At 38.9% G+C, this 25,280-nt stretch overlaps 3 protein-coding genes and 1 non-coding gene across 6 annotated transcripts; 3 read left to right on the forward strand and 1 right to left on the reverse strand.

The window, feature by feature from the left end:
- Positions 1-1,223: 1,223 nt before the first annotated feature.
- Positions 1,224-12,709, forward strand: pank1b (pantothenate kinase 1b). Its single transcript, XM_017484020.2, has 7 exons — positions 1,224-1,810; positions 3,625-3,977; positions 4,344-4,597; positions 6,350-6,526; positions 6,635-6,758; positions 9,704-9,829; positions 9,992-12,709. The coding sequence occupies exons 1-7, from the start codon at positions 1,510-1,512 to the stop codon at positions 10,049-10,051; spliced, it is 1,395 nt and encodes a 464-aa protein (XP_017339509.1). The 5' UTR covers positions 1,224-1,509; the 3' UTR covers positions 10,052-12,709.
- Positions 12,710-13,407: 698 nt separating this feature from the next.
- Positions 13,408-23,333, forward strand: slc16a12b (solute carrier family 16 member 12b). 3 transcript variants are annotated; one of them, XM_053685121.1, is made up of 7 exons: positions 13,408-13,695; positions 15,524-15,672; positions 17,336-17,439; positions 19,768-19,911; positions 20,043-20,625; positions 21,838-22,097; positions 22,342-23,333. In XM_053685121.1, the coding sequence occupies exons 1-7, from the start codon at positions 13,693-13,695 to the stop codon at positions 22,542-22,544; spliced, it is 1,446 nt and encodes a 481-aa protein (XP_053541096.1). In that variant the 5' UTR covers positions 13,408-13,692; the 3' UTR covers positions 22,545-23,333. The 3 variants fall into 3 exon arrangements, with proteins under 3 accessions (XP_053541096.1, XP_053541095.1, XP_053541097.1); XM_053685120.1 differs by lacking the exon at positions 13,408-13,695 and having other exon boundaries at positions 14,022-15,672; XM_053685122.1 differs by lacking the exons at positions 13,408-13,695; positions 15,524-15,672 and adding an exon at positions 16,809-17,211.
- Positions 23,143-24,994, reverse strand: LOC108274285 (interferon-induced protein with tetratricopeptide repeats 5). The gene is made up of 2 exons (XM_017484366.3): positions 24,707-24,994; positions 23,143-24,575 (listed from the first exon to the last, which is right to left on the reverse strand). Exon 2 carries the CDS (start codon positions 24,522-24,524, stop codon positions 23,499-23,501), a length of 1,026 nt encoding a protein of 341 aa, XP_017339855.1. The 5' UTR covers positions 24,525-24,575; positions 24,707-24,994; the 3' UTR covers positions 23,143-23,498.
- A 47-nt stretch (positions 24,995-25,041) lies between these two features.
- trnal-aag (transfer RNA leucine (anticodon AAG)) lies at positions 25,042-25,123 on the forward strand. Its single transcript has one exon. It is a non-coding gene; the product is annotated as a tRNA-Leu (tRNA).
- Positions 25,124-25,280: the final 157 nt, after the last annotated feature.

The raw sequence follows: 25,280 nt of genomic DNA on the forward strand, positions 1-25,280 counted from the left end.
CAAAGAAGCACATATACCAACTGCATGATGGAGTTATTACTCTCTGACTTTTTCCATGATAAATTTGAAAACAATAGACAATTTTCTTTTTACAGGATCAATTTAAAGTCAGACAATGTGCATTGGTAATTCCTCAGAGTACTCCAGTTTCCTCCCCCAGTCCAAAGACATGCGTTGTAGACTGATTGGTATTTCCAAATTGTCTGTAGTGTGTGAATGGGTGTGTGAGTGTGTGTGTGAGATTGTGCCTGGTGATGGGTCGGCACTCCATGAAGGGTGTCCTCCACCTTGTGCCCCAAGTTCCCTGGGATACACTCTAGGCTCTGGCACGACCCTGTGTATGATAAGAAGTACAGAAAATGGATGGATGGATGGATGTATTGATGAACTAATATTGTAGACAATTCATGTTATTAATAATGAGTGACTTGATTCCCTCCCTCCTATATATTAGGGATATGGTGGGTGGGATTTTGTGTCAAATCCAGGTGAGAATAACTTTAGATCATTTTAATTATAACTGGTTTCTTGTCAAATCTGACAGTAATGAATTTTACAGTATGACTAATATTGTAGATCCATCCATCATTTATACCGCTTATCATACAGGGTCATGGGAACCCTGCAGTCTATCCAAAGGAGCATGGGGCACAAGGCGGGGTACACCCTGGACAGGGTGCCAATCCATCACAGGGCACAATTCACATTAACACACCCATTCATACTTTGGACATGCCAAGTAGCCTTCCATGCATATCTTTGTACTGGGGGAGGAAACCGGAGTACCCAGAGGAAACGCAGTACCAGGAGAACATGCAAATTCTGCACACACAAGGAATCTTGTCGGGACTTGAACCCCCAACCCTTGAGGTGTAAGGCGAACGTGCTAACCATGAAGCCACTGTGCACCCTTGTATTGTAGATAATTAATGTAATTTAAACTGTTTATAAAAAATAATGACCCTATGTATGATCCAGGTGAGAAGAACTTGATCATCTTTAGAACATTTTTTTGTCTGGTTTGTTTTATATAGTTAAGGTGCCAAATAGACTTATGGAAAATAAAAATAAGCATGCTGTACTGGACATATCTGAGTTGGAGTACAGTGGCAGAGTGAAATGAGGGCAGAGGTGAGGCCAGTGCAGTGTGCCTCCTCTTACTACCACCCCCCTCCTCCCTCCACTTCTTCCTTCCTCCCTCCCTCCATGCCGTGACGTTTCACTCGGTGCGTGACGTCACCGACCGGCTGTTTGACTCGGAAGCTGCAATGCTCGAGCGAAACGCGTGAGGAAAGAAAAATGACCGACAGCGACCTCGAATTCGCGTCCTAGAAGAAAAAATCACACAAACATTTTCCTTCGTATCAGTGACAGCTCGCCTCAGTATTACAGCCTTCCCTCACTTCTGACCAGATAAAAGCTCTTCACTGTGGTTCGTCGTCGAAAGGTACACGGTTAACAGAGCGTTCCAGTCTTCCAGTGTTCCGTATTAAAGGGTCGCTTCTTGCTATGGAGAACGCCAAAACACCCGAGCATAATGGAGCACCTACACACTACACGAACGGTCTGCTGAACGGATTTCACCCGGCTCAGTCTAGTCCGAGCGGAGGAGGTGTTAGTGTCGGTATCGGTATCGGTGGTGGAGGTGGAGGAGGAGGCGATGACAGTGGCCCGAACTGTAGTGGTGGCCATAATGGTATCGAAAATTTCCACCATCTTCACCATCAGGATGTCGCCCACAGCAACGGCTCTCCTGCCAAACGCTGCAGACTCCGCAGACGGATGGACTCGGGAAGAAAACACCGACCTCGTAAGTCGCAGCTTCGCCGCAGACACACGGCTTTAGTCCGGCATTTTACTGCCGCTTCCTTCAACAAAGACGGCGCATAATATTACATACAATTAACCAGGCTCCTTTCCTTTCATTCAGTTAACCAGACTGCAATGATATCGAACGGCACAGCGGTTTCTTCTAAATCAATCAAGTCCTTTCAGCTTATAAACGAGTCTAAATTTAAGAGGAAATGATTTGTCAGGTGCAATAAAAGTGTCGACTCGGGTGTGGGAGGCTCATGAAAATATCTCCCGAAAATGAGTACAAAACACATTTTTCTGTTCTTGATCTGCTCTCTTCAGTCATTTCTATCTTCTCAAAACCATCGCCACTGTGCCCTTGAATTCCCATTGAAGAATTCAGACTATTACTCAAGTACACTCGACAGTTCATCCTGACAAACCGTCCAAAAACATTCATTTTATTCGGAAAATAACCACGCACTCGGTGTTTTGTTGCTTTATTTATTTATTTATTTTTAATGTAAACACTTATAGTAATGTGTTTGGTCTATGATTACCAGAATGAATTGTGCACATAAAATGGCCCTGAGTGCATTGTATTGTGAAATCGTGTATATAGTCTGGAGTCAGCATTTGATTGGCCGCCACAGATTCAGGAGATGTGACAAAAACACCACCGCTCTGATTGACGTGGCTCCTCGGCCAATCAGACGCGAAGCCTATAAAAGGGGCGGGGAGATTGGTCAACACAATCGAAATGAAGATTCGGGCTTCCTCTGATCACACAAGACAACTGTACCTTTATTACAGCATCATATCTCTCGGTTTTCTGGTGAACATTTGACCTGCCTCCGACCTTTCAATCCCCCCTCTCCCGTGTGTGTGTGTGTGTGAGTGAGTGATTGCCAACAGATTTTTTTTTTGTACATGCCCTTTAAATGTTCATGTCCCTCCTTATACATGTGGAGTACTTTGGTCTCTGTGAGCGTCATGGAGGAGGTAAACATACCTTTCACCTACATGTGTTCCTGCCAGGCATGCCATTTGTTTTGTTGGACCAGGGTTAAGGTTCCTTCATCAACTCAATAAGGCTTTGTTGATTGGGCCCAAAGATAGCAGATGCATTGTAAAGAATGAATAGTAGCATAGAATCCAGGCGAGAGGATCTCACTTCCTGGGTGTTGCAATTAATTACAAGTATTATGTCTTCACAATGCATGTTTATTATTCCAGTAATATTAAAGTCTGCAAAAAAGAAAAAAAGAGGACCGCTCTTGATCACGAGATGCGTTCCTTTTTTACATGGAATGTGAACGGCTCTGTCTCTAGAACCTTGCTGTATTTGTCTGTTTTTTTCAAAACTGTAACACAAGGTATTGTTACACATCACTATATTATAGTATAGTCCTACTGTTTCAATAATTTATATCATGCATGTTCTACCGTGTTGTTTGTCAGTGTACTGACACCCCAGGACAATTGTCATCTCAAATTAGCATGCCTTTGTGATTTATGTATGCATACCATACCTTATGAGCACAGACTTTGCTTAAACTTTGTTTTTGTCCAAAAGAATTGTTGTTTGTATAGACAGTCCAAGCTAGTAACACCATTACAACCTGTTAAAATCTAATAACATTCTAATATGTAATAATAATTTCACTATAAAGGTGAATTACATAATTACTCCATTTGTTATCATGTCTTAATTTTATAAAAAAAAATTTAAAACAAATATCAACAAAAGGGCAGGTATATCTATAGGGCATATGTGTAGGGCAGATATGACAAATGGCTGTTTCTAATGGTCCTAATGGTGTGTTTTAGCCTTCCCGTGGTTTGGCATGGATATTGGAGGAACTCTGGTGAAGCTGGTCTACTTCGAACCAAAGGACATCACAGCTGAAGAGGAGCAGGAGGAAGTGGAGAGCCTGAAGAGTATCCGCCGCTACCTAACCTCCAACGTGGCCTATGGCAACACGGGCATCCGTGACGTGCACCTGGAGCTGAAGAACCTGATAATGTGTGGCCGCAAAGGCAACCTGCACTTCATCCGCTTTCCCACTCACGACATGCACAGCTTCATCCAGATGGGCCGTGACAAGAACTTCTCCAGCCTGCACACCACGCTGTGTGCTACCGGAGGGGGAGCCTACAAGTTTGAGGAGGATTTCCGGATGGTTAGTTAAAAAAAAAGTTAGATAGGAAAGAAAAAACATTATTTTCCTACACGTGATCTCTTGGGCACAAAAATTATTATGGTTTAAAATGGCTAAAATTGGCTTAAATAATCTCCACTGTTGTTCCTACTCCTACAAAATCAGCCCAAACTAGTCCTCACAGGTTTGCATATTTCCTCTGGGACATGGGGCAGGTACCATTGTTAAGAGCATTGGTATTTCTCATATTACTTCTTGGAATAGGTAACAAAATGAAACATATACTACAGTGTATGAACCATATAATTGTAGTACATTTTGGAGAAGACTTCTGGTTACCATCCATGCTAAAGCTATCTCTCACTGTGGCTGTGTATTTATTTTTAGGTGGCGAATCTGGAGCTGCAGAAGCTGGATGAGCTGGACTGTCTGATCCAGGGCCTGCTCTACGTCGACTCTGTCGGTTTCAACGGCCACCCGGAGTGCTACTTTTTCCAAAACCCCTCTGATCCTGAAAACTGTGTCAAGAGGCCATGTTGCCTTGACAATCCCTTTCCCATGTTGCTGGTAAACATTGGCTCGGGGGTCAGCATCCTGGCAGTTTACTCCAAAGACAATTACAAACGGGTCACAGGCACCAGGTAAATGACCCTGGCACATGTAAGCAAAATTACCCTGGCTAACATTAGGGATGTTCTTTAAAGTCTTTATATAGCAACCTAGTTTTAGAAGGAATTTAGCTCCTAACGTTTACTGTGCATCTTGAATCAGCCACAGTTCTTCAGGAGACTTTGAAAGTCGCACTTATTTCTTATTTTTACATCAAAACCCAGCAGCCTTCATTATGTTTATTGTCTGAAAAGTGGTCTCTTAAATAATATGCCGCTTTCTTTACTGACATACAAGCATTTTTCTGTAACATTTCATTTTGTGCTAGAACGTTAATGTTTGGAAATCTAAAATGTTTTTGTACTGGCTTCATAATGCTCGATAATGTAGATGTCATAAACTAAAAATATGTTACAACGTTTGGCTCTTGCACAGAGAAATGTTACGTGGCTGGTAGCGCAAACCCTGACTCACCTCGAGGGAAGTATTTGCAGCTTTTGCCCTCTGTGGTTAATCTGTCTGGTATGTATATAGGTGCTACAGGGTAGGGTCTGGAATTCTGAAATAGAAACTATTAAACTAGCTAATAGACAACTTCATGTCATGCCAGGAATAAAAGCTGGATTGTTCTTGGAAAATCAATGATGGAATGGTGAGTTTTGAGACCGAACCCGTGCGGCAGTGTTTTGTTTGTCTTATGTCCAGATTAATTTTGCAGTTAAATTTTTAAAAAATGTATTAGTGAATGACGCATCATACCTTTAAAGAGTTTAGAGTTTCATTTAATGTTATGGAAAGTCTGAGAAATACATTAGTTACTGTTATTTATAACAGTTATAAACAGTTGTTCCCTCACCAGCCTCTCTGTTTTTTCCTATCTTGAAATTAATCAGACAAAAAAATCACAGCTTGTCATGTTTTATCGAGAAACCACAAGCACAGACCTGTGTTCTGAACACACTCCTATGGCTGAAAACTTACAAAGTGCAAATTTATAAAGTGCTGACACTGGAGACTCCTTTAATAAATGTTAAATAAATGTGTCCTTACAGAAAGCTTCATCATATCAACAATTATATATATTTTTTTGTTAAATAACAACACATTTTAATTTTTAAAAATTATTTGTCTTGGGATATCAGCCAAGTCTGTCTGAATTAGCTGTTACTGTAGAAATGATAATGTAATATATTGAGCAGAGTCATATAAACTTATGATTTGTCATGCTGCCAGCATTACTGACTACGTTTACATGCTCTTATATATTCTGATATTAATGGGAATTCGGCAATATTCGAATTATATTGAATCAGTTAAACGCCGCAACCCGATTGCCCGATAATATTCTGATTTGCACCCTAAATAAGGTGTTCCATAAGGAAACACCTTATTCAGAAAATCCACTGAAAGGAGATATATGCGCATGCTCAGTTCACAAGGAATTGTGGGTGCGAACAGATGCTTAGCTGGAGGATAGATATTTAGGAATGGCAACTCTGGCTTACTTACAATAACCCTGTATAGAGGAAAATTCCGATACCTGTAAGCATGTAAACATCATATTCAGATTATGGCTGCAACCCGAATATGGATTTTAAACGGAATTTGATGTGCATGTAAACATAGTCACTGTCAGCTGTTATAGAAACTTAAAAAAAAAAAAAAAACCTTCTGACCAAAGAGATTTAACAGTGCTTTGGTGTAAGTGCATGTAAAGTCACATTGAAATAATGTACTGCACTTTTTACACTGTAACAATAATAAATAAACTGTGTCTTTCTCAGTTTGGGAGGGGGTACGTTTCTCGGCTTGTGCTGCCTGCTGACCGGCTGTGAGACGTTCGAGGAGGCTTTAGAAATGGCGGCTAAAGGGGATAGTACAAACGTTGACAAGCTGGTAAAAGACATTTACGGTGGTGATTACGAGCGCTTTGGTCTTCAGGGGTCTGCTGTAGCATCCAGGTACTATTTTTTTTCATCCACTCAATAAGTCTTCACAGCCGTATAATGCTTTGTCTTTATAGAAGCCATGGAACTTCTTTATGGAACAGCTTTTCTTTTGTCCTTTAGTTTTGGTCATATGATGAGCAAGGAAAGACGTGACAGCATCAGCAAAGAAGACTTAGCCAGAGCTACTCTTGTCACCATAACGAACAACATTGGTTCCATTGCCCGCATGTGTGCTGTGAATGAGGTTTGACCATTTTTTTAATATGTATATATTTGTCATTTATCATCGCTGTGAATCATATTCGTTATGACGTTGCACTCATTCATTAGTAAGTCAAAGCACAGAATTGTTTTTATTATTTGACAGCTAGCGTTGCTTAATATTATATTCTCTTTTATTAAAAGAAATGTATATGAAGCATGTCAAAATCTCACCCATACACATCCAAAAGGAAGTGTGTTGAGCCTGCGGGAAGCTGATACTGTTTGCTTTCAGCTTCTTTACAGTGTTGCCTTGTGGCATGGAGATCAAGCAGCATTGTACAGGGCTATCAAAGCACACAGAACAACACATTCCCACCATCCTACTGTCCCTTCTGTTTGCTTGTTGCTTGTTTAGTCATTAGAACATGGAAGAAGCATAGCTCTAAAATAAAGATATTTACTGCAACCATATGAGACTAGTGGTTGGGTTAAACAGAAGGGATCTGCAATGGAGGTATTATAAAGCCCTCTGTTGGAACAATAGAGGCTCAAGACAGTGATTTAACACAGGTTGCTTTCAATTAAATTTTCAATTAAATTTTCTTTTAATCCAATTCAATTTATTTGTATAGCGCTTTTTACAATAGACATTGTCTCAAAGCAGCTTTACAGAAATATCAACATGGTATACAGATATTAAAGGTGTGAATTTATCCCAACTGAGCAAGCCACTGAGTGGCGACGGTGGCAAGGAAAAACTCCCTAAGATGTTTTAAGACGAAGAACCCTTGAAAGGAACCCGACTCAGAAGGGAACCCATCCTCATCTGGGTAACAACGGATAGTGTGAAAAAGTTCATTATGGATTTATATGAAGTCTGCATTCACTAACACCTCCCCCCCCAATTTGTAAATGCTATACCACATCATAGAGACTCCAGGGTTGGGAGGATTGCTTTAAAAATGTATTCGTTAACTTTTCAAATTACTTAACAAATTTTTTTATTAGTAACGTAATCCAAGTATCACAATATAAAAGTAATGTAATCTGATTAGTTTTGGATTCCTTCAAGGCCACATATGTGAATTAAGTCAAGAGAAAAGCAATATTGATCTAAAATACTTTTATTTAGAGCATATTTTAAGCTTAAAACATGTCCAATGCCTTGATTTGTTTTAATAAAATAAATAAATAAATAAATAAAAGATCACTGTCCCTGATGTGGGTAATGTTACATCACAAAAGCTAGGGTGACCATATTCTGGTTTTCCAAAGAAAGGACACCTCTTTGTTTTTTGTTTTTTTGAGGGGGGGTATCTTAAAAGCATTCAAAACTGTGATACTATAAATGCAGACTTTAATACAGTGTAAAAGACACACTATTAGCGTCACATAAATATATAAAAATACATTCTTCCCATGTTTTACATTTTTCCTACATTCTTTTGAATGTCCGTGGAATAAAATAAAATATCAGATGCCGCGAGTGTACCTTCTTCCAGCATTTACACATTTGAATGACCATGCAATATGAAGTAATGTGATAACATGAAATTAAAAATGACCTTATATGGCCATGGGAATTGTTTCAACTCAGGACAGATGTCATTTGCTGCTATTGTCAACTGATGCCGTACACAACAGCATTTCTCCTTCACAAGTTTGCTGAGGGTAGGCTAATGGTTGACAGGCAGGAATTTTGCCAATAGATGTTGAGCGCCTTTTATAATTGACCAGTTGGTGTACGAGAAGGTGGTGATTACAGAGAGGGATTAAAGCAACACAAACATGGGCACACATGATGCAGTATTAAACCATGAGCACATCATAATGAAACTAAAGCCGAATCCCAGACATTTTCTCAAATTTATATGCTTTTTAGGGTCTGAAAAATAGGACATGTCTGGGAAAAAGAGGGCGTATGGTCACCATAACAAAAACATTTCAGAGAAAAATTTGTATTCATTTCTACCAAATTAACTTGGATGATTCTCATGTGAGTCATGACCAGAAAGAGAAAACTAGAACTATAATCAAGTAGCTGTCTATATTGTGTTATGTCAAAAGATTAATTTATTTGGTTTTAAATGAAAAAAATTGTAATCCAGATAGTATTCCCTTTCTCTCTCTCTCTCTCACTTTTTTTTTTTTTTAAATTAAAAAAAAAAAAAAAAATGTACCTGTAATCTGATTTTGTTTTTTGACATAACTGTAACGGATTACAGTTACCAGTTTTTTGTATCCTGATTACGTAATGCCGGAACTCCCCAAGCCTGAGACTCAGTCAAACCTGTCACTTCATTCTTTATTTTTGCAAAGTCATAGGTATTTGCTTTCTCCTGTCTAATTAGGTTACACTCTCACAGGCAGTATTGGAATTAAACAGGAGTTCCCAGGAGGTCCCAGCAGGGGGCGTTTTGAGGTTGAAAGTTGACGTGACCCTGTTTTACGCTTAGGCCTTCGGGTAACAATTTGTTGTGTTTACAGTCACTAAATACTATAAAACTGTTAACAATTTACTAATAATTTTCAGTGTCATTTTAAGACAAATAGGCATGGACAGACCTACATGTGATTTAAATAATACAAACTCGGAGCCTAATAGAAACGGCATTTATATGTGCCATAGACCTATATCCTACAGGCTATAGCTTACAGAATGAATACAGAGTGTGGGAATAAATTGAATATCGTGTCCTAATGTGATCATGAGCGATGACACTAGAGACATACAGATGGTGGAGTTTGAATCTTAAAAGTAAAGCACATTCTAATCACTGTATATAGGCCGCTTATTTAGACTAAACTAGATGGTCCTCTTCGAATAAAGGGTTGATCCCTGGCTTAACTAAATAAGCCAGACAGGGATCTGGAAACATGATCTGTCACACTTGTGCTTAAAATGAGTAGACATGACTTTGATGTGTAGTTTTCCTAACACTTGAAACATGGTAATTTAACAGATTTTTTTTGTTTTGTTTATAGAAAATTGAAAGAGTTGTATTTGTTGGGAATTTCCTGCGAATCAACACAGTTTCTACAAAGCTGCTAGCTTATGCCATGGACTTTTGGTCAAAAGGACAGTTGAAAGCCCTGTTTTTGGAGCATGAAGTAAGTTATTAACTTCAGTAAAATCAGTCAAATATTTTAAAATATTACACACATTAAATTAAGTACAGAATTTAACTGACTGCTAAGCACATTACCACTCCATCATGTGCAGAACAAATGTGGTAAACGTAGCATTATCATAGATGATTCTCCTGTGTGCAGGGTTATTTTGGGGCTGTTGGTGCCTTCCTAGAGCTACTGAAGATGACTGATGACCTCTGAGGCATTGAAGAACTCCTGAACTTTCTAACCAGAAGCTGCTGTAAGATGTCAAAGAAAGCATCCTCCTATAACCAGGAAAAGCCAAGTCAGCTATCTAAGATGATGCCTGTATACTTCCCTGTTTGAAAGCTTAATGCAAGCCTGATCTAGATGCTTGTATCAGGTTTTGCGAGTATTGTGTGTATTTTGCCACTAATAAGAACGGTACAGTCTGCTGTAAGATAAAATGAAGATGGTTATGTCAATAGACAACACCCCATAAGCCAAACTCTGCTGATGTTTAGACTGATGCTGATCACTTTGCAAAATCGTTACTGTGATGTTTGTTTTAAATATAGAACATGGTATAGAACATGACTTAATAGCAGAAATAGATTCAAAGTAATCTACAGCTTTGTCTCCTCCCCAGTATACTAAGTCATGGTTCCATTGTATTATAGTCTTCTTTACCTTGTCCAAAATGTTTCAGTGAGAGTTTGGCTAATTATTTTGGTTTTAAAGGTCCAATAAGTAAGATTTTATTAACATTTAATGGTAGGTTATATAACAGAATATGTGATATGTGGCTATCACTTCATTGCCATAGGGATGGGCCGATGGCCGTAGTAACAAGAAGTAATGAACTAGGCATTTGACTCCCTTTTCCCTTTATACCGGCCACACTGGACTTGGGTCCAGTTCACATGTTGCAAAAAAAACAAACCAAAAGAACATGTGACCAACGGTGATTAGCAGTTAGTCAGTAATATGCAATGTACAGCAAAGCCGTTAATTCCCTGATTAAGATGTGAGCATTACTATGCACACCTCAGTAAACTAAACACTGTGGTCCAGCATTAATGTACACAGGAGACCTACGCCTGATTGCCAGGGCAGGAGATTTGAGCATATTACTTATTGGGCTTTCATATTTATGTTTAAAAATTGTACAGTTTAAATCAGAAAATCCATAGGATGACTTAGCAGTATTAACCAAATCAAATATATCATATCAGCATGTCATTTTTGAGATTTCTCCACCTGAAAATTTAGAAGCTATAAATTTTGGGACCAAGATTTTTAGTGTTTACTAATCATCAGCTTTTTGATTTGTTGGATCAGTAGTTGAACACTGATTTATTCAACAGTAATGGTATGCTCTAGTTTTATTCTATACTTTGAATGATGACTTGTACCCAGAATGACTACTCTACTCACATGACCATAATTCTTTTTACCCTTGAGATGTACTTACACTGTAATAGATGTTCTTTTTTTATTATTTGTTTGTATTTATACCATATTTTTGCAGTATCATTTTAGCGATTAGTCATATTTGTTGCATTATTATATGATGGTATCACAGTTTCACTTGAAGCTCCAAATTGAGCCTCTAAACATGTCTCCTGCCTTTTTTCCCGCCTTTTCAACAAACCTGCCTTCATCAGCCTCTCTGTACAGTTCTCGACACTCTATAAGTTTCTTTTAAAGAAGCCCAGCATAATGTACCTTTAGCATGAACATGCACCTTTACATAGGCTTCTCCATACAGTAGTACGTGTAGTGCTCTGTTTGGCTGAATGCTAATTGAATAATGCAGGCTGTGGAACATGTTCCTATGAGAAAGTGCTGGTGTGAAAAAGTGGATTCTTTATGCTTTAGCCGAGCGATTGTGTTGAGAGAGTGCTGGGAAGCTGTTGGGTTGAAAGCCAGATACTGAAAAGCTGGATATTCTGGAAAATCCAGTCACTGTAATGACTTAATGAACAGTGTTCCTCTAGGGACAGTTTGTACTTGCCTTCCTCCTCCTTGTGTATGTGTGTCTGCATTTGCAGAGACTGTGACAAAAGCTTAATGTATAACGAATATCAGCAATTCAATTCTGCTGACCAACACAGAGTGTTAAGCTAATCATGGTAAATGAAGTCAAACACTAGTAATATTTTTCTTGTCACCTCAAATGTCAAAAGTATTCAGTCACCAGCTGTCAACAGCCACATATGCATACTTTGTCTATTTAGAATGCCTCATACTCTGAAACTCACTTAAACCCATGTGATGCTGGAGTTCATTCTGTTTCTTTGACAAATTTTTCTACTTCATCGTCCCATTACCTCGTCTTAGTCCTCAGAATTGCCTTATGCTGTTGGTCGCCATTTTGAATTTTGAGTATTTGCTTGTGCACAATGGGAGTCCAACGCAACACTTTTCCGTTTCAATCAAGTGTTACGGGGTGCCTTTTTACTAATGGAGACCAGACTTTTATCTGTGCATTTTCCTTCTTCATCTAGATGTCATTGTAAAATGTTAATGTTAAGTTGGTCTGTTCATGCTTTTTTCCCAGGAAATTGAATCCATATGCTAGTACACACTGTTCTAGGCTCTGAGTCACTGCAAAATAAAACTACACCAGGAGCGATTATATGAATACAAAGCAGTCTGAGACAAGTTGAAGCACTACAGTCTTTCCCATTAATGTTGAATATGTGCTTTGTAACAGGCTTTGTCTGCTTAATGCACGAGTGGTAGGGATTAGCATATCCTCAGTCATGTTCATTTTTTTTGTTGTTGTTGTATTTTCAAGCACACCAGCCTGTTTAGTCATACTTAATGCATTATCATCTCAAACCTTTAAAGAGTTGCTAATAAAATCCTTCCAGAATCTGGTCTTATCTTTTATCACAGACCACTGTGTGTTTCCTTTCAGCAGTAATGAGTACAACATGCCTGATGGTGTAGCAGAATGTGCTTGGTCTCAGCTGTATGGCACATACATTCAGTTAAAAGGCAGTATATTACCATGTGTGTGAGTAATCCTCCCCTTCAGTGTTGTCACTCTGACCTGTCAGTGCGTGGACTGTGTTTACATGTTCTAGAGGGGGCTAGGACTGATTTATGCCCCATGTGGAATGAACAGCTCATTCCAACCTGCTCTAAAAATTCATGTTCTCACAAATCTCTTTTGATACCCCCCCCCCCCCCCCCACCACCTCATTGTTTATTCTTCAGATTTTCTCTCTTGTCAACAAACCTTGTGAATAATTATTAAACGTGATAAATGGGTGAAAAAATGTTCAGCATGTTCTCATTTTATGGCAGTGGTGTGTGTGTGTGTGTGTAAATACACAATTTTTAAAAATCTCAATAATTAATATTTATTGCTTACAAACATCATATAATTTTATAAGGCTTGTGCTTATGTTTCGCTTCGTTATAAGTATACACAGTGAATTATGCATTTGATCGAGGAACTTTGGACAAAGTTGTATACTAGCGTTCAGGACAGTATGCTGACACAGTGCGCTTCTCTTTTTTTCTTTTTCTTTTTCAAAAACAAAAAAACATAGTATTTAGTATCTTAGTATGCATGCAGGTTGGGAAGTAACCGGGGAAACGCGCGAGCGTGAGTACTGGAGGTCCACATCCGTCCCACAACATGCTCTGTGGGGTCTCCTGTACAGAGCAGGATGTTTCCGCTGCTGAAAACACGGGCGCCGGAGGAAAGTTTACCACTCCGATAAAATGATGGGGAAACCTCGGAAGTTACACAATGTTGAACTCGTTTATGGGTTGTAGCTCGGTTACTGTAGGGCGGTGTGTGTTGTGGAGTTCGATGAGGAATCGACGGACTGTTTAACTGCACGAGGCTGCTGTCTGCTGCAATGGTAAGCACCATCACCTTTTGTTTTAATTATGTGTCAGTGTAAAGTCAAATACCAAACCTGAACGAAACAACTTGTGTAGTCTCACTTCAAGCCCACAGTTTGTTGACACATGTAACATGTATTGTAATATATATATATATATATATATATATATATATATATATATATATATATATATATATATATATATATATATGTATGTATGTATGTATGTATGTATATATGTGTAAGTTTTATATATATATATATATATATATATATATATATATATATATATATATATATATATATATATATACAGATAGATAGATAGATAGATACACCAAATTACAGTAAGCCTCTTTTTAACAGTAAGCTAGGTTTATTTTCTGCAAAGGCTGAGTAGTTGTGTAAATTCATTAACTAAAAGACCAAAACCTTTTCAAAAATGGTTGTTAATTTAACTCTGACTTTAACTTCAAAATGTTTGTTAACTCCTACGCCCTAGCAAAAAGGAGACTCCTCTTTAGTGGACTAGTGGATAGATAGTGATGACCATCTAAATCCTACTACACTACATTATATAGTACTATACTTCACTATACAATACCGTACTACACTTTACTGTACAGTACTACATTACACTACACAGTACTACACTATACTATACAGTACTATAGTACTCTATACTATACAGTACTACACTATACTATACTGTACTATACTGTACAGTACTCCATTACACTACACAGTACTACACTATACTATACAGTACTATAGTACTCTATACTATACAGTACTACACTATACTATACTGTACTATACTGTACAGTACTCCATTACACTATACAGTACTATACTATACTTCACTATACTATACAGTACTACATTACACTACACAGTACTATACTATACAGTACTACACTATACTATACAGTACTATACTATGCTATGCTAGGCTATGTGAGTGCATTGCAAATGCACACTATTAGCCGGCCTGATTCAAAACCTTACGTAGAAATTTCAGACAAATACATATTACATTTCCTTAAACAAATTAGGCCTAAAATACTACTACTGCTTCTGAATTAAGAAGGAACTGAAAGGAAGAGTATAGAAAGGTTAATGCATGTCAGATTTTTTTTTTATTTGAAACTTTTGTTCACTCAGAGAAACAATTACACAATAGGAACACTAAGTCATGTATATGGAACAATGGCCAATAAAACTGACACAAGTGTGAGAGTAAGTTGTTATTATTATTTTTATTTTTTATTTTTTTGCTGACATCTGCTGTCGGCAAAATCCTGCCCTTTGAAAGTGTTGTTCTAGATAAAGCATGTCCAAACATGCACCAGCCTTTCAGCAGGGTTATGAAGGTTGCTGGGGCAGACAACCAGTTGCTGAGTCCTGAGGGAACTCCTGAGTAAGCACGGCCCCTGTGTTCATAAACACACATCATGAGAAAACATGTCACCTTTCTTTGGAGAGTTGTGAATCATTAGAGCAGGCCACATGCTGAGAAAGCAAGGACGCATTAGTGGGCTCCACTGCATCCAATTCTCTAGGGTGTCCCAGGGCAATAGGCTAGATTTGTCACGCTGTCTGTTAAACATTGTAGCTCACCTGGTCAATTATATCCAGTTATTCTTCTGGTAGTAACATCCTGTGCTCAGCTGAGTTACTGCATTTCCATACAACTTCAAAAGGAACTCCATGACTGCCGGGTGTGCGCAAGACAGGGTGGGAAAAGATTCTGTGTGTGTGTGTGTGTGTGTTGTGTGTGTGTGGGGGTGTGTGTGTGTGTGTGTGCATGTATGAATGAATGCATTTTGGACTTGCTGTTAAGGAGCAAGAAGTGGAGGTGGGTGCAGCTTTCATGGCTCAGGAAAAGAAGAGAAAAAAGACAGCAGGAGTGCGTCCTCCAGATGGTGGCTGGGGCTGGATGATTGTGGCCGGCTGTTTCATGGTCACTGTCTGCACTCGTGCTGTAACAAGGTAAAAACCAGATTGGATCACATCATTATGGCTCGCTGTTGTAATATTGTGCCATTTTTATATACACCACCTCAGCATTGTCTCTAAAGACTCTAAACCTTTTTACCATTGACTTTGAAACTGACAAACACAGTATATGAATATTTCTGATTCATTCAGGTTGTCTGTTTCTTATGTAGTTATTCTGTGCTCAAACTTAGACATAGGAGCAGCAGATACCATGCATAACACTATGTTTAGTTCGCTCTACAGTGAGAATTCTTGAAAATAAACAGCACAGCAAGTATGTGGGTTTTCTGTCATGGCCAGTTCAGGTTACATTTGCGACATGGGTAAACAACTTGGCAAGCTGTCAAACAAGGGGCCACAGCAGTCATACTGGTTTTACAGGTAATAGTTCACTGTCCACTATAATTTACATTAATTTACCTGGGATTAAGTGTGATTTTAGCTGTTTGTGTTTCGTTTGAGTAAAGTCAGATATAGTGTAGTGTGAACACTTGTTTGGTGCCCTATATTGAGAACTGTAGTGTTGTTAAAGTGTTGTTATCTATGCCATGTCTCCTGTCTGTGATACTTTGCCAAAAATTAATGAAGGGGAAATATATACTGTAGTTCATTAGCTGTTCTGCAGTTGTGAAAGTGCCCGATGGCTGATGTACCATGGCTGGAATGTGCTGTTCTCTGCAAATTTACATGTTGCAAAATAGGCCTACGATGTCCCTGCTTTACCGGTTAAGAAAGGTGTGGTTGAGAAAAAACTGCTTTTTCCATTGTAGTGTAAAGCAGATGGTATGTCTCTCATGTTATGTCTCACCATTATACACAGAGAAACTGATACCTTAAGGTATCTGTTTAATTTTTAATAAAATAAAATAAATATTTTAATAATAATATAAAAATATATCACTATGCAAAGTGTTGTTGTCGTTTTTTTATTTATTGAAAATGAATAAATAAATGATAACAACTGTATTGGCCTCTCACCCTATACAGAGATACCAGAGGTACGTGGTAATAAACAACTTAGTCCATATCAAAAGTCTCCTTAGAGGTGAAAGAGCAACTGACAATTTAATATTCTCTCTCTCTCTCTCTCTCTCTCTCTCTCTCTCTCTCTCTCTCTCTCTCTCTCTCTCTCTCTCTCTCTCTCTCTTTTAGCCAGCTTTGATGAGTGTAGTTTAGAAACTGAAGAAACACTTGGCCCTAAGCTGGCTCTAACAAGCCTGAACAGTAGATTGAAAGACAGCTCTCCCTCCGATGGCCCCTGGCTGGCGTTGCATGTGTGTTGTTTGGCCAACGATTAAGTATGTGAGAGTCACTGGCTGTCATATTCACTCTCAGTGATTTGACCCTGGTCTCCTGCTTGGTGCTTTCACCGTGTTTGTTCAGGTGCAGGCAGGCTGTGATGAGGCTTGTGCCTCATTAGCCCTTTTCCCAGCTCTCCAACTCAAAAGCCCCCCCAGGACTCAAAAGCTCAGCTTCTTACTGTCCAGCTAAGCAGCAGTAATTGCAGCGTCTCCTCTCATTTGATAGAAGGTGATTCTTAGTAATTACTGAATGGGATGTTTCAAGAGGAATATGGCAGTAGTCACGGAGTATCACATGCTTTTGAATTTTATTGCTTATATTAGACTTGTAATGACTTTTTTATGTTTTCTAGATGCATCTCCATCTTTTTTGTCGAATTTCAAATGCACTTTGCACATGATTACTCTGGGACTGCATGGATCCACTCGTTAGTAGACTGCACCACCATGCTGTGTGGTATGTGATATTTTTTGGATTTTAATTACTGCACTATAGCCTTTTCAAATGAATAAGAGCAATCTGGCCCTCTATGTAGCAATGGTAAAATGTCATTCTTTTGTCTGAAACCAGTTCTTTCATTCCAAATTAAACCATGAAGTAGACAAATGTAATTCTCTGGTTTAGTGTTCACCATGTGTAGCTGTTAATTATTTCTCCTTGGATGTAATATCAGGTTGAGCTTATTTTACATACCTTAAACATATCCAGTTGTGTCACTCACTTGCATACATTTGTAAGTGAAGCAAACCTTTTACTGTGTGTGGCTTTCATTTGAATAAGACAATAGAAAGAATGAAAGACCACAGGAGGCTCGACCCCCTCTCTCTCTTAAAAGTTAGCAAGACACAGCTTGACTTGTAACAGCAGGCCTATTTGTTTTTGTTCTGCTCAATAATGTCTGCTGTCACAACACCTAGCATTTGTAAGGAACTGAATGCTTCCAAAAATAAAATTTTAAAAAAGTGAACAGTCCTAATCAATGCTGTTGACTTATTAACATAAAGTCTTCCTTTGCTGCCATTAGCTGACGTGGTAATTTTCTTATCAACAAACTGATAGCATAGCATTTGCTGGCCAAAATCCTAGCAAGTTCAATGAGTTGAAAAAACAGCAAGCTTTGCAGTTAATATAATGAAATCTGGACACAGCCTTTTGAATGTGTCTCAACCACAAGTAAGGTTATAGCATTTTAAAGTCTGGTTACCCCCAAAAAGTGAAGATTGCCTTTAAATATTTCATTTTCAATCCACCGTGGCACAATGGCTAAGTGAAACATGATGAAAGCATGACATTCACTATGTGAGGAAAGCTTAGCTATCAAGGTTTTAGACATCTTTGGACAGGCTGGTTGTTTTTTTCCAAAGCAAGATAAAAGAAATATATTTAGTCCTTAATGTCGTGGTGTCAGTGTATTTTATAGACAGTAAAATGCACTTCTGATTTTTCATCATTTTGACTGTTTCCCAGAATTAATCTGCAGAAGTAGTTTTACCACATTACTCTACACAGTTGGGGCCCCAAGTTTACAAACACCTAGGCTAAAGATATTCAGTCTCACTTTTTCACAACTCCACACATTTCATGTTATCATTCATTTTGTTTGGCGAGTCAATTACATTTGGACCTGGGCATCTACATCAGAGAGAACAAATAAGACAGCCAATTAGAGATAGGTTGTTGTTGTTTTTTTAGTTTAATTTGCTTTATCCCAATTCCAGTGGGTCAGAAGAATACATACACCAAGTTGACTATATCTTTATGAAGTTGGACGCATCAGGTAACGAGTATATACATCCACCATTAGGAGAGTACTACAACGCCATGATCTGAAAGGTTGTTTTGCAACTTGAAGACCAGCATTAAAAGTCAGAGTGAAGTTTACAGGTTATCACCAGCCTTTTAGTGGAATGTTCTTTGGTCAGATGATACAAAAATTGAACCATTTGTCTATGAAGATCAATGCTATGTATGGAGGAGAAAAGGTGAAACTTTTCATCTAAAAGAACACCATCCCAACTGTGAAGCATGATGGTGGCAGCATTATGGTTTGGGGTGTTTTGCTGGAAAAGGGACTGGTGCACCTCAGAAAGTTAATGGCATAAAGAGGAAGGAGGAGTAGCTAGTAATACTGAAGCAACACCTCAAGACATCAGCCAGGAAGGTAAAACTCAGTCACAATTGGGTCTTCCAGCAAGACAGTGATCCTAAGTAAAGTTATAACAAAATGGCTTAAAGACAACAAATTGAAAGTATTGGGCAGTAGTGGCCATCACCCTTGTCAAAGTCCTGACTTAAATCCCACACAAAATGTGTGGACCAAACTGAAAAAAACATGTCTGTGCAAGAAGGCCCACAATCCTGACTGAGTTACACCAGTTCTGTCAGACAGAATGGGCAAACATATTGTGAGAAGCTTGTGGAGGGCTACCCCAAGATTTTGATTCAAGTTTAAGCAATTAAAAGGCAGTGCCTCTAAATACAACAAAGTGTATGTGAACTTTTGACCCATTAAAAATCTGATATAGTAAATAAAAGCTGAAATGATATGTCTCTTAGCTGTTCATTTAAAATGACCTCTTATGGAAATAAAGTAGACTGACTTAACAAAGGAAATCTATAGCAACATGAAATGCTTGAATGTCCTGGGTATATAGTATATAAACTGGATAAAATGTCATTTTTACCATGCTAAATGAGTTAGCAAAAACATCAGATTATCTTTGATGCTGTGTTTGGCTTGACCAATGTTAGGCTGTTATTTGACCATTTTTGTTCCAATGGTAGCTCCTCTGGGCAGCCTGATTGGGAATCAGCTTTCATGTCGTGTCGCTGTGATACTTGGAGGATTCCTGGCCTCTACTGGAATGGTGCTTAGCTCTTTTGCCACCAGTTTAGAGTATCTCTACCTCTCTCTAGGTGTCTTAACTGGTAAGGCACCCTAAATGAATACAGATTCATTCAGTCTCAGCTATGCTCAAGAAATGTTGTATATAGTATAAATGGGATAATATTATAAATGGTTGGCTGTTGTTACATGGAAACATGCTTTTTTTTTGTAGGACTTGGCTTTGCTCTCTGTTACACACCAGCCATCATTATGGTTGGCGTTTATTTCTGCGAGAGGAAGGCTTTTGCTTACGGCATTGCTATGTCTGGCAGTGGCATCGGCACGTTCGTGCTGGCTCCTGTGGTGCAGCTACTGATTGAACACTACTCTTGGCGGGGTGCTCTGCTTATCCTGGGAGGCTTGGTGGCCAACCTGTGTGTGTGTGGAGCTCTGCTACGGCCCATCACTCTCAAAGAAGAGGAAGCCTTGCCCCTGCCAGTGGATTCTGAGTGTGGATACAGTTCAACACCTCTCACATCTGATCAGAAAGAGATGAACAACAAAGAGCAGAAACACAGCAAGCAACGCTGCATGCACTTCTTGCAGGACTACCATTTCCTGCTTATGCCCGACTTCCTGGTCTTGGCAGGCTCCTTCCTGTTCCTGGCCAGCGGCTGCAGCCTGCCATTTGTGTACTTGGTGCCCTACGCCCTAGACGCAGGTGTCAGTCACCATCATGCTGCCTTTCTTATGTCTATTTTAGGTGTCATTGACATTGTGGGCAACATCACCTTTGGCTGGCTCACAGACAGAAGGTGAACTACAGTGGATGCTTGCAGAAATTAATGCTGAAAAACATTGTGTGGTCACCTGTGTGTGTGTGTGTGTGTGTGTGTGTGTGTATATATATATATATATATATATATATATATATATATATATATATATATATATATATATAATTCAGAAAACAACAGAGTAGAGTTACAGTATTGTAAAATCTGGCTGCCCCCAAAAAGTAAAAGGGGAGAAAATTTAATTTAAAGATTCCAGGTCTATCAGAGATATTTTGACAGCCAGCATCTCGTCACAAACTCAAGTGGCTTATGTCCATTTAGGCTAATGTCCATTTTACTGTCCAAGAACTTGATCAAAATCTGATATTCATTTTCATCCTTAAGCAGAATGACACATTCTGCAAATAATTTCAGTCTCATTGTGGTAAAAATATATTATGGTTTCTTAGAGTTTCTCAAAGTATGTTAAAGGTGCCTTTTTGATCATAGAGAAAATATTCCTTGGGTTTCATGTTGCTTACTTAGTGGTATTGCAGATTCGGGCCTTTCAGAACAGGTGTCTTTATACTGACATCATGTGACAGATCATGCGGCACTTTCACTGCAAACAGGTGGACCTTAATCAACTAATTATGTGACTTCTGAAGTTAATTGGTTGGACCAGGCCTTATCTAGGGGTTTCATAGCAAAGAGGGTGAATACATATGCACTCACAACTTTCCAGTTTTTAATTTTTCTTTTAACAAGTTTTTTTTTTTTTTTTTTCATTCCACTTCAACACTTGGACTGTTTTGTTAGGTCCATTACATAAAATTCAAATAAAAATCCAAATATTAATTCCAGGTTGTAATGGAGCAAAACAGGAAAAACACCAAGCAGGGCGAATTCTTTTGCAAGGGACTGTACATCCTATGAGTTTTCCAAGATGACCACACAATTAAAGTGTCTTTTTCTTATTAGCTGTTACTATTGCTTATTAAGTCTAGGTTGACAGGTCAGTGATCTCTAGTTGTAAGGGTAGTACAAGGATTTATGACATGTCATTGATGATATTTTTCCACTTCTCTGAGATATTTTTTAGTTTGAAAAGGGTGGTAAATTCCAAATTTCCAGCTAATCTTTCATAATAACCTGATTGAAAACTTTCATAGATATCAGTCGCTAATTAGAGGCAGAAACTCAATGATGAGTGTACAATATATTTACATCATCCTTTTCCATCCTGTGCAGGTGCCTGAAGAAGTACAGGACCATTTGTTACATGGCTGCTGTGGGGATGGAGGGTCTCTGCTGCCTCCTCATCCCTCTCCTACGTACATTCACTCTGCTAGTGCCCTTCTCAGTGCTCTATGGCTATTTTGATGGTGCCTATGTGGCCCTTATTCCTGTGGTGACATCAGATGTAGTGGGGACAGCATGCCTGTCATCTGCACTTGGTGTTGTGTACTTCCTGCATGCTATTCCATACCTGCTTAGTCCCCCTATTGGAGGTGAGTGTCACCAGGCATTTACTTCTGTGCATTACATATACTTTCTATCTTAAACCACTAGCTGTTCTGAATTTGTCCGATTGGTACTGTTTTACTGGAAAATACGTGCCCCAGTAGTGTAGACACAAACAACACTGGAGCAGATGATGAAACGGCAGGTTGAAGTTGTATAATTGTTACTGAATTAAGATTTTGGCCTGAATTTGTACTAATATGGTTTATGTTTGATTCTTATCCTGCTCAGGCTGGTTGGTGGACACCACCGGCACCTATACAGCGACGTTCTTTCTCAGTGGTTTTGCGCTCATCTCCAGTGCTCTCCTGCTGTGCATCCTCACCATGGTCCGCCACTGCCAGAGAATTCAGAAGAACTCACTAAGCAAAGTGTCCACATCAGAAGCATGTGAAACCAAACAGGTGGAGTTTTATACTGCAAAAGTCTTATAGTGTTGGACCTATCATTTACTGTAAATGATCTGTTAGCTTTTGTTTTTGTACAAGGTACATGTTAAGTACTTGGTCGGGAGGAAAAAACCCATTTGTAGCATTACCAGCACATTTTCACAGTCTCCAATTCCATTAATGTGCCTTTTCTATCTGGCAAACTTTCTGTTGAAAAGCATTTCATTCTTAGATTGTGAATGAAAAGTTGGAAACAGAAAAGGTGAGTTAGAGTTGGTGCATATTGCATCGTTTTTTGTTGTTTTTTTTTTTATATAAAGTGTTCGTTCAAAAGTGTCATATAACTTGAGTGTGTTCCATTTTACACTAGTATTACTGTACTGTAGTAAAAAAGAAAAAAAAAAGAAAAAAAAAAAAAGAAGTATATTTTCTTATGAACAGAATTGTGCAAGACTTCCTGAAGTAGGCAAGACCAGGATTTGTTAACATGATTCGGCTTGGAAAAGAAATGAGTGCCACAAGAGGGCAGTGCTGATTTAACTCACTACAATCTTGGATGATTGTTGGAAGCTGCCATGTTGTCACACAATGTTTATATCAAGTACAATGACATTAAAATAGGTTTTAGTGACCTTTTTATAAGCTAGTTTTACATATCATCTTTATTTTATGAGAGAATAAAGAGTTACAAAGTCTTTTACAATAAACCTGTTTCAAACTAAATTATGATTAATAAAAGCTTAGCCCAGTGAAACAAATCTTCTGTACTGATCCAATGCTGTTATCTTGAATGAACATTTATTTCTGTTAAAGTAATAAAGTGTACATGTTTAATACTGCCCATCTGACTGTGTCTGTTAAAAAGAAAAATTAGTGTTGCCTTTCATTTTTTTTTGTTGAACTCTGAAATTACACTGTTATAAAGACAGCCTCAGCATACACAAAATATTAAGATATTCAAAAATGTTTGTGAATATTTTGCAGAATTTTCTCATCTCTCTACGGCCCTGCATTTCTCTCCTCTTTCCTTACAAAGGTCCTCTGAGCTCTTCCACTCCCAGGGCTTTTAGATGAACGTCTATCATTAATCTTGTTCAGATGTTTAGCACTTTTCTGCCCATTTATTGTGTCTTCGTCTATCTTCAGACATTCCATGTAATAAGTGATGGCTTCGGGTAGGTCTCTCCTTCTGTACTGCAGAAACTGTGCATAACTCAGATACACTTGTTGTTGGCCTTCATTTTTCTCTTCAGCTGTCTGGAGAGTTTGCTGAAACATCTCTTCCGCACGATCAAGTTTCCCATCCTCGCTGTACTGAATTGCCAGCTCAGTCATAGCTATAATAAAGCCAGGTTTCAGTTCTGTCGCCTTGTCTAAATGATAAATGCACTGACTGCGAAGCCTCTGAATCTCAGCACCAGAACTATGAGAGTTTTGACTTCCTTCACGTTGCAAAGAAGTTGTTTTTCTCTTGTAGCAGAGAGCCAGCTGATGGTGTATGAAAGCAGATGCGGGTGACTTCTCTAAAGCTCTTTTTAGAAGGGCGATGGACCTCTCTACATCACCATAGGTCCTCAAAAATTTACCCACATATCGAATGACATTAGGAGCATTTGGAGAACCCTCCAGAGCTTCTTCCATTAATCTCTCCCCTTCATCGTACTCCGTGGTCTGAGCAAGCTTGACTGCTAGGATGGCTTTAAGCTCATCATTTTCCGAATTTGTGTCTAAGGCCCGCCGCAGTTGTTTAACTGTTGGAGAGTCGGTTACACCGGAGGACTTTGTTTCTAGTCTGTGGAGAACAAAGGCATAACCACAATTCCACTCAGCATTCATGGGCTCTAGCTCCAAAGCCTTCTCAAAGCACTCTTTAGCCTGGTTGTAGTACTTGCGAGAGAACTTGAAGAAGGCCCAGGCCTTTTCTCCAAGCACTTCAGGATGATGACCCAAAGCAGACTCGGGGAAATTCTGTGCAATACTTCTAAGCTTCTCCAGGTAACTCTCACATTCATTAAAGCACTTCATGTGGTACTGAAGCCAGGCCAGATTCCCATCTGAAGTGTGGCTTCTGTTAAACTGTAACACAACAGAATATCCGCTTAATAAAGTTGCTGTAATGTAACTATGTCTCATTCTGACCCACATGACACCTCATAGACCCAAGCCTACAATATTTTTTTAAATATAGATACAGTTTTAATGCCTACCTCATTGTGATCGTCTCAGTGGATTCGGGGAAAAAATTCAGGCGGCTCGTTAACGTGTGGCTGAGGAAAACATTACGTGGAGGAATATGAGGAAGTGACAAACATACCAGTCCAAATCAGGTCGAAATCGAAAGCTAGGGAGGCTATGGGCGTGTGTTTAAAGAGACAAAACAATGTATTATTTTCGTAGCGAACGGAACAGACTACTGGAGTCAAGGTGTACTTTCTAAAACTATTGTACATACATATGAAAATGAATTTAATCTGAAATGAAAAAAGTCGCCCGCTGGATCGTGGACTTTAGTGTAGTTGACAGTTTAACCACACAGTTCCATGGTAGCGTGGCCGAGCGGTCTAAGGCGCTGGATTAAGGCTCCAGTCTCTTCGGGGGCGTGGGTTCGAATCCCACCGCTGCCAAGCGAGGCTTTTATACATAGACATCCTCACTTCTGAGAGAAAATAAGTTGCACGTGTGTTTGTGGTATGTGTTCTGCAGTAAACCTGCACTTCACGTTTTATGCACATTGACATTTCTGATGTTCATCACTGATTGTAATCTTCTGTTTTTTTTTTT

The sequence above is a fragment of the Ictalurus punctatus genome, chromosome 13 (assembly GCF_001660625.3).
Source record: "Ictalurus punctatus breed USDA103 chromosome 13, Coco_2.0, whole genome shotgun sequence".
Lineage (NCBI taxonomy): Eukaryota > Metazoa > Chordata > Actinopteri > Siluriformes > Ictaluridae > Ictalurus > Ictalurus punctatus.

Coding starts and splice junctions, on each gene's coding strand:
- pank1b (XM_017484020.2), top strand. CDS start 1,510: ATGGAGAACGCCAAAACACCCGAGCATAATGGAGCACCTACACACTAC. Junction 1,811..3,624: donor GGGAAGAAAACACCGACCTC/GTAAGTCGCAGC, acceptor GGTGTGTTTTAG/CCTTCCCGTGGTTTGGCATG. Junction 6,759..9,703: donor GCATGTGTGCTGTGAATGAG/GTTTGACCATTT, acceptor TTTTGTTTATAG/AAAATTGAAAGAGTTGTATT.
- slc16a12b (XM_053685120.1), top strand. CDS start 15,500: ATGCATTTTGGACTTGCTGTTAAGGAGCAAGAAGTGGAGGTGGGTGCA. Junction 15,673..17,335: donor TGCACTCGTGCTGTAACAAG/GTAAAAACCAGA, acceptor TATGTTTTCTAG/ATGCATCTCCATCTTTTTTG. Junction 19,912..20,042: donor CTCTCTAGGTGTCTTAACTG/GTAAGGCACCCT, acceptor TTTTTTTTGTAG/GACTTGGCTTTGCTCTCTGT.
- LOC108274285 (XM_017484366.3), bottom strand. CDS start 24,524: ATGAAGTGCTTTAATGAATGTGAGAGTTACCTGGAGAAGCTTAGAAGT.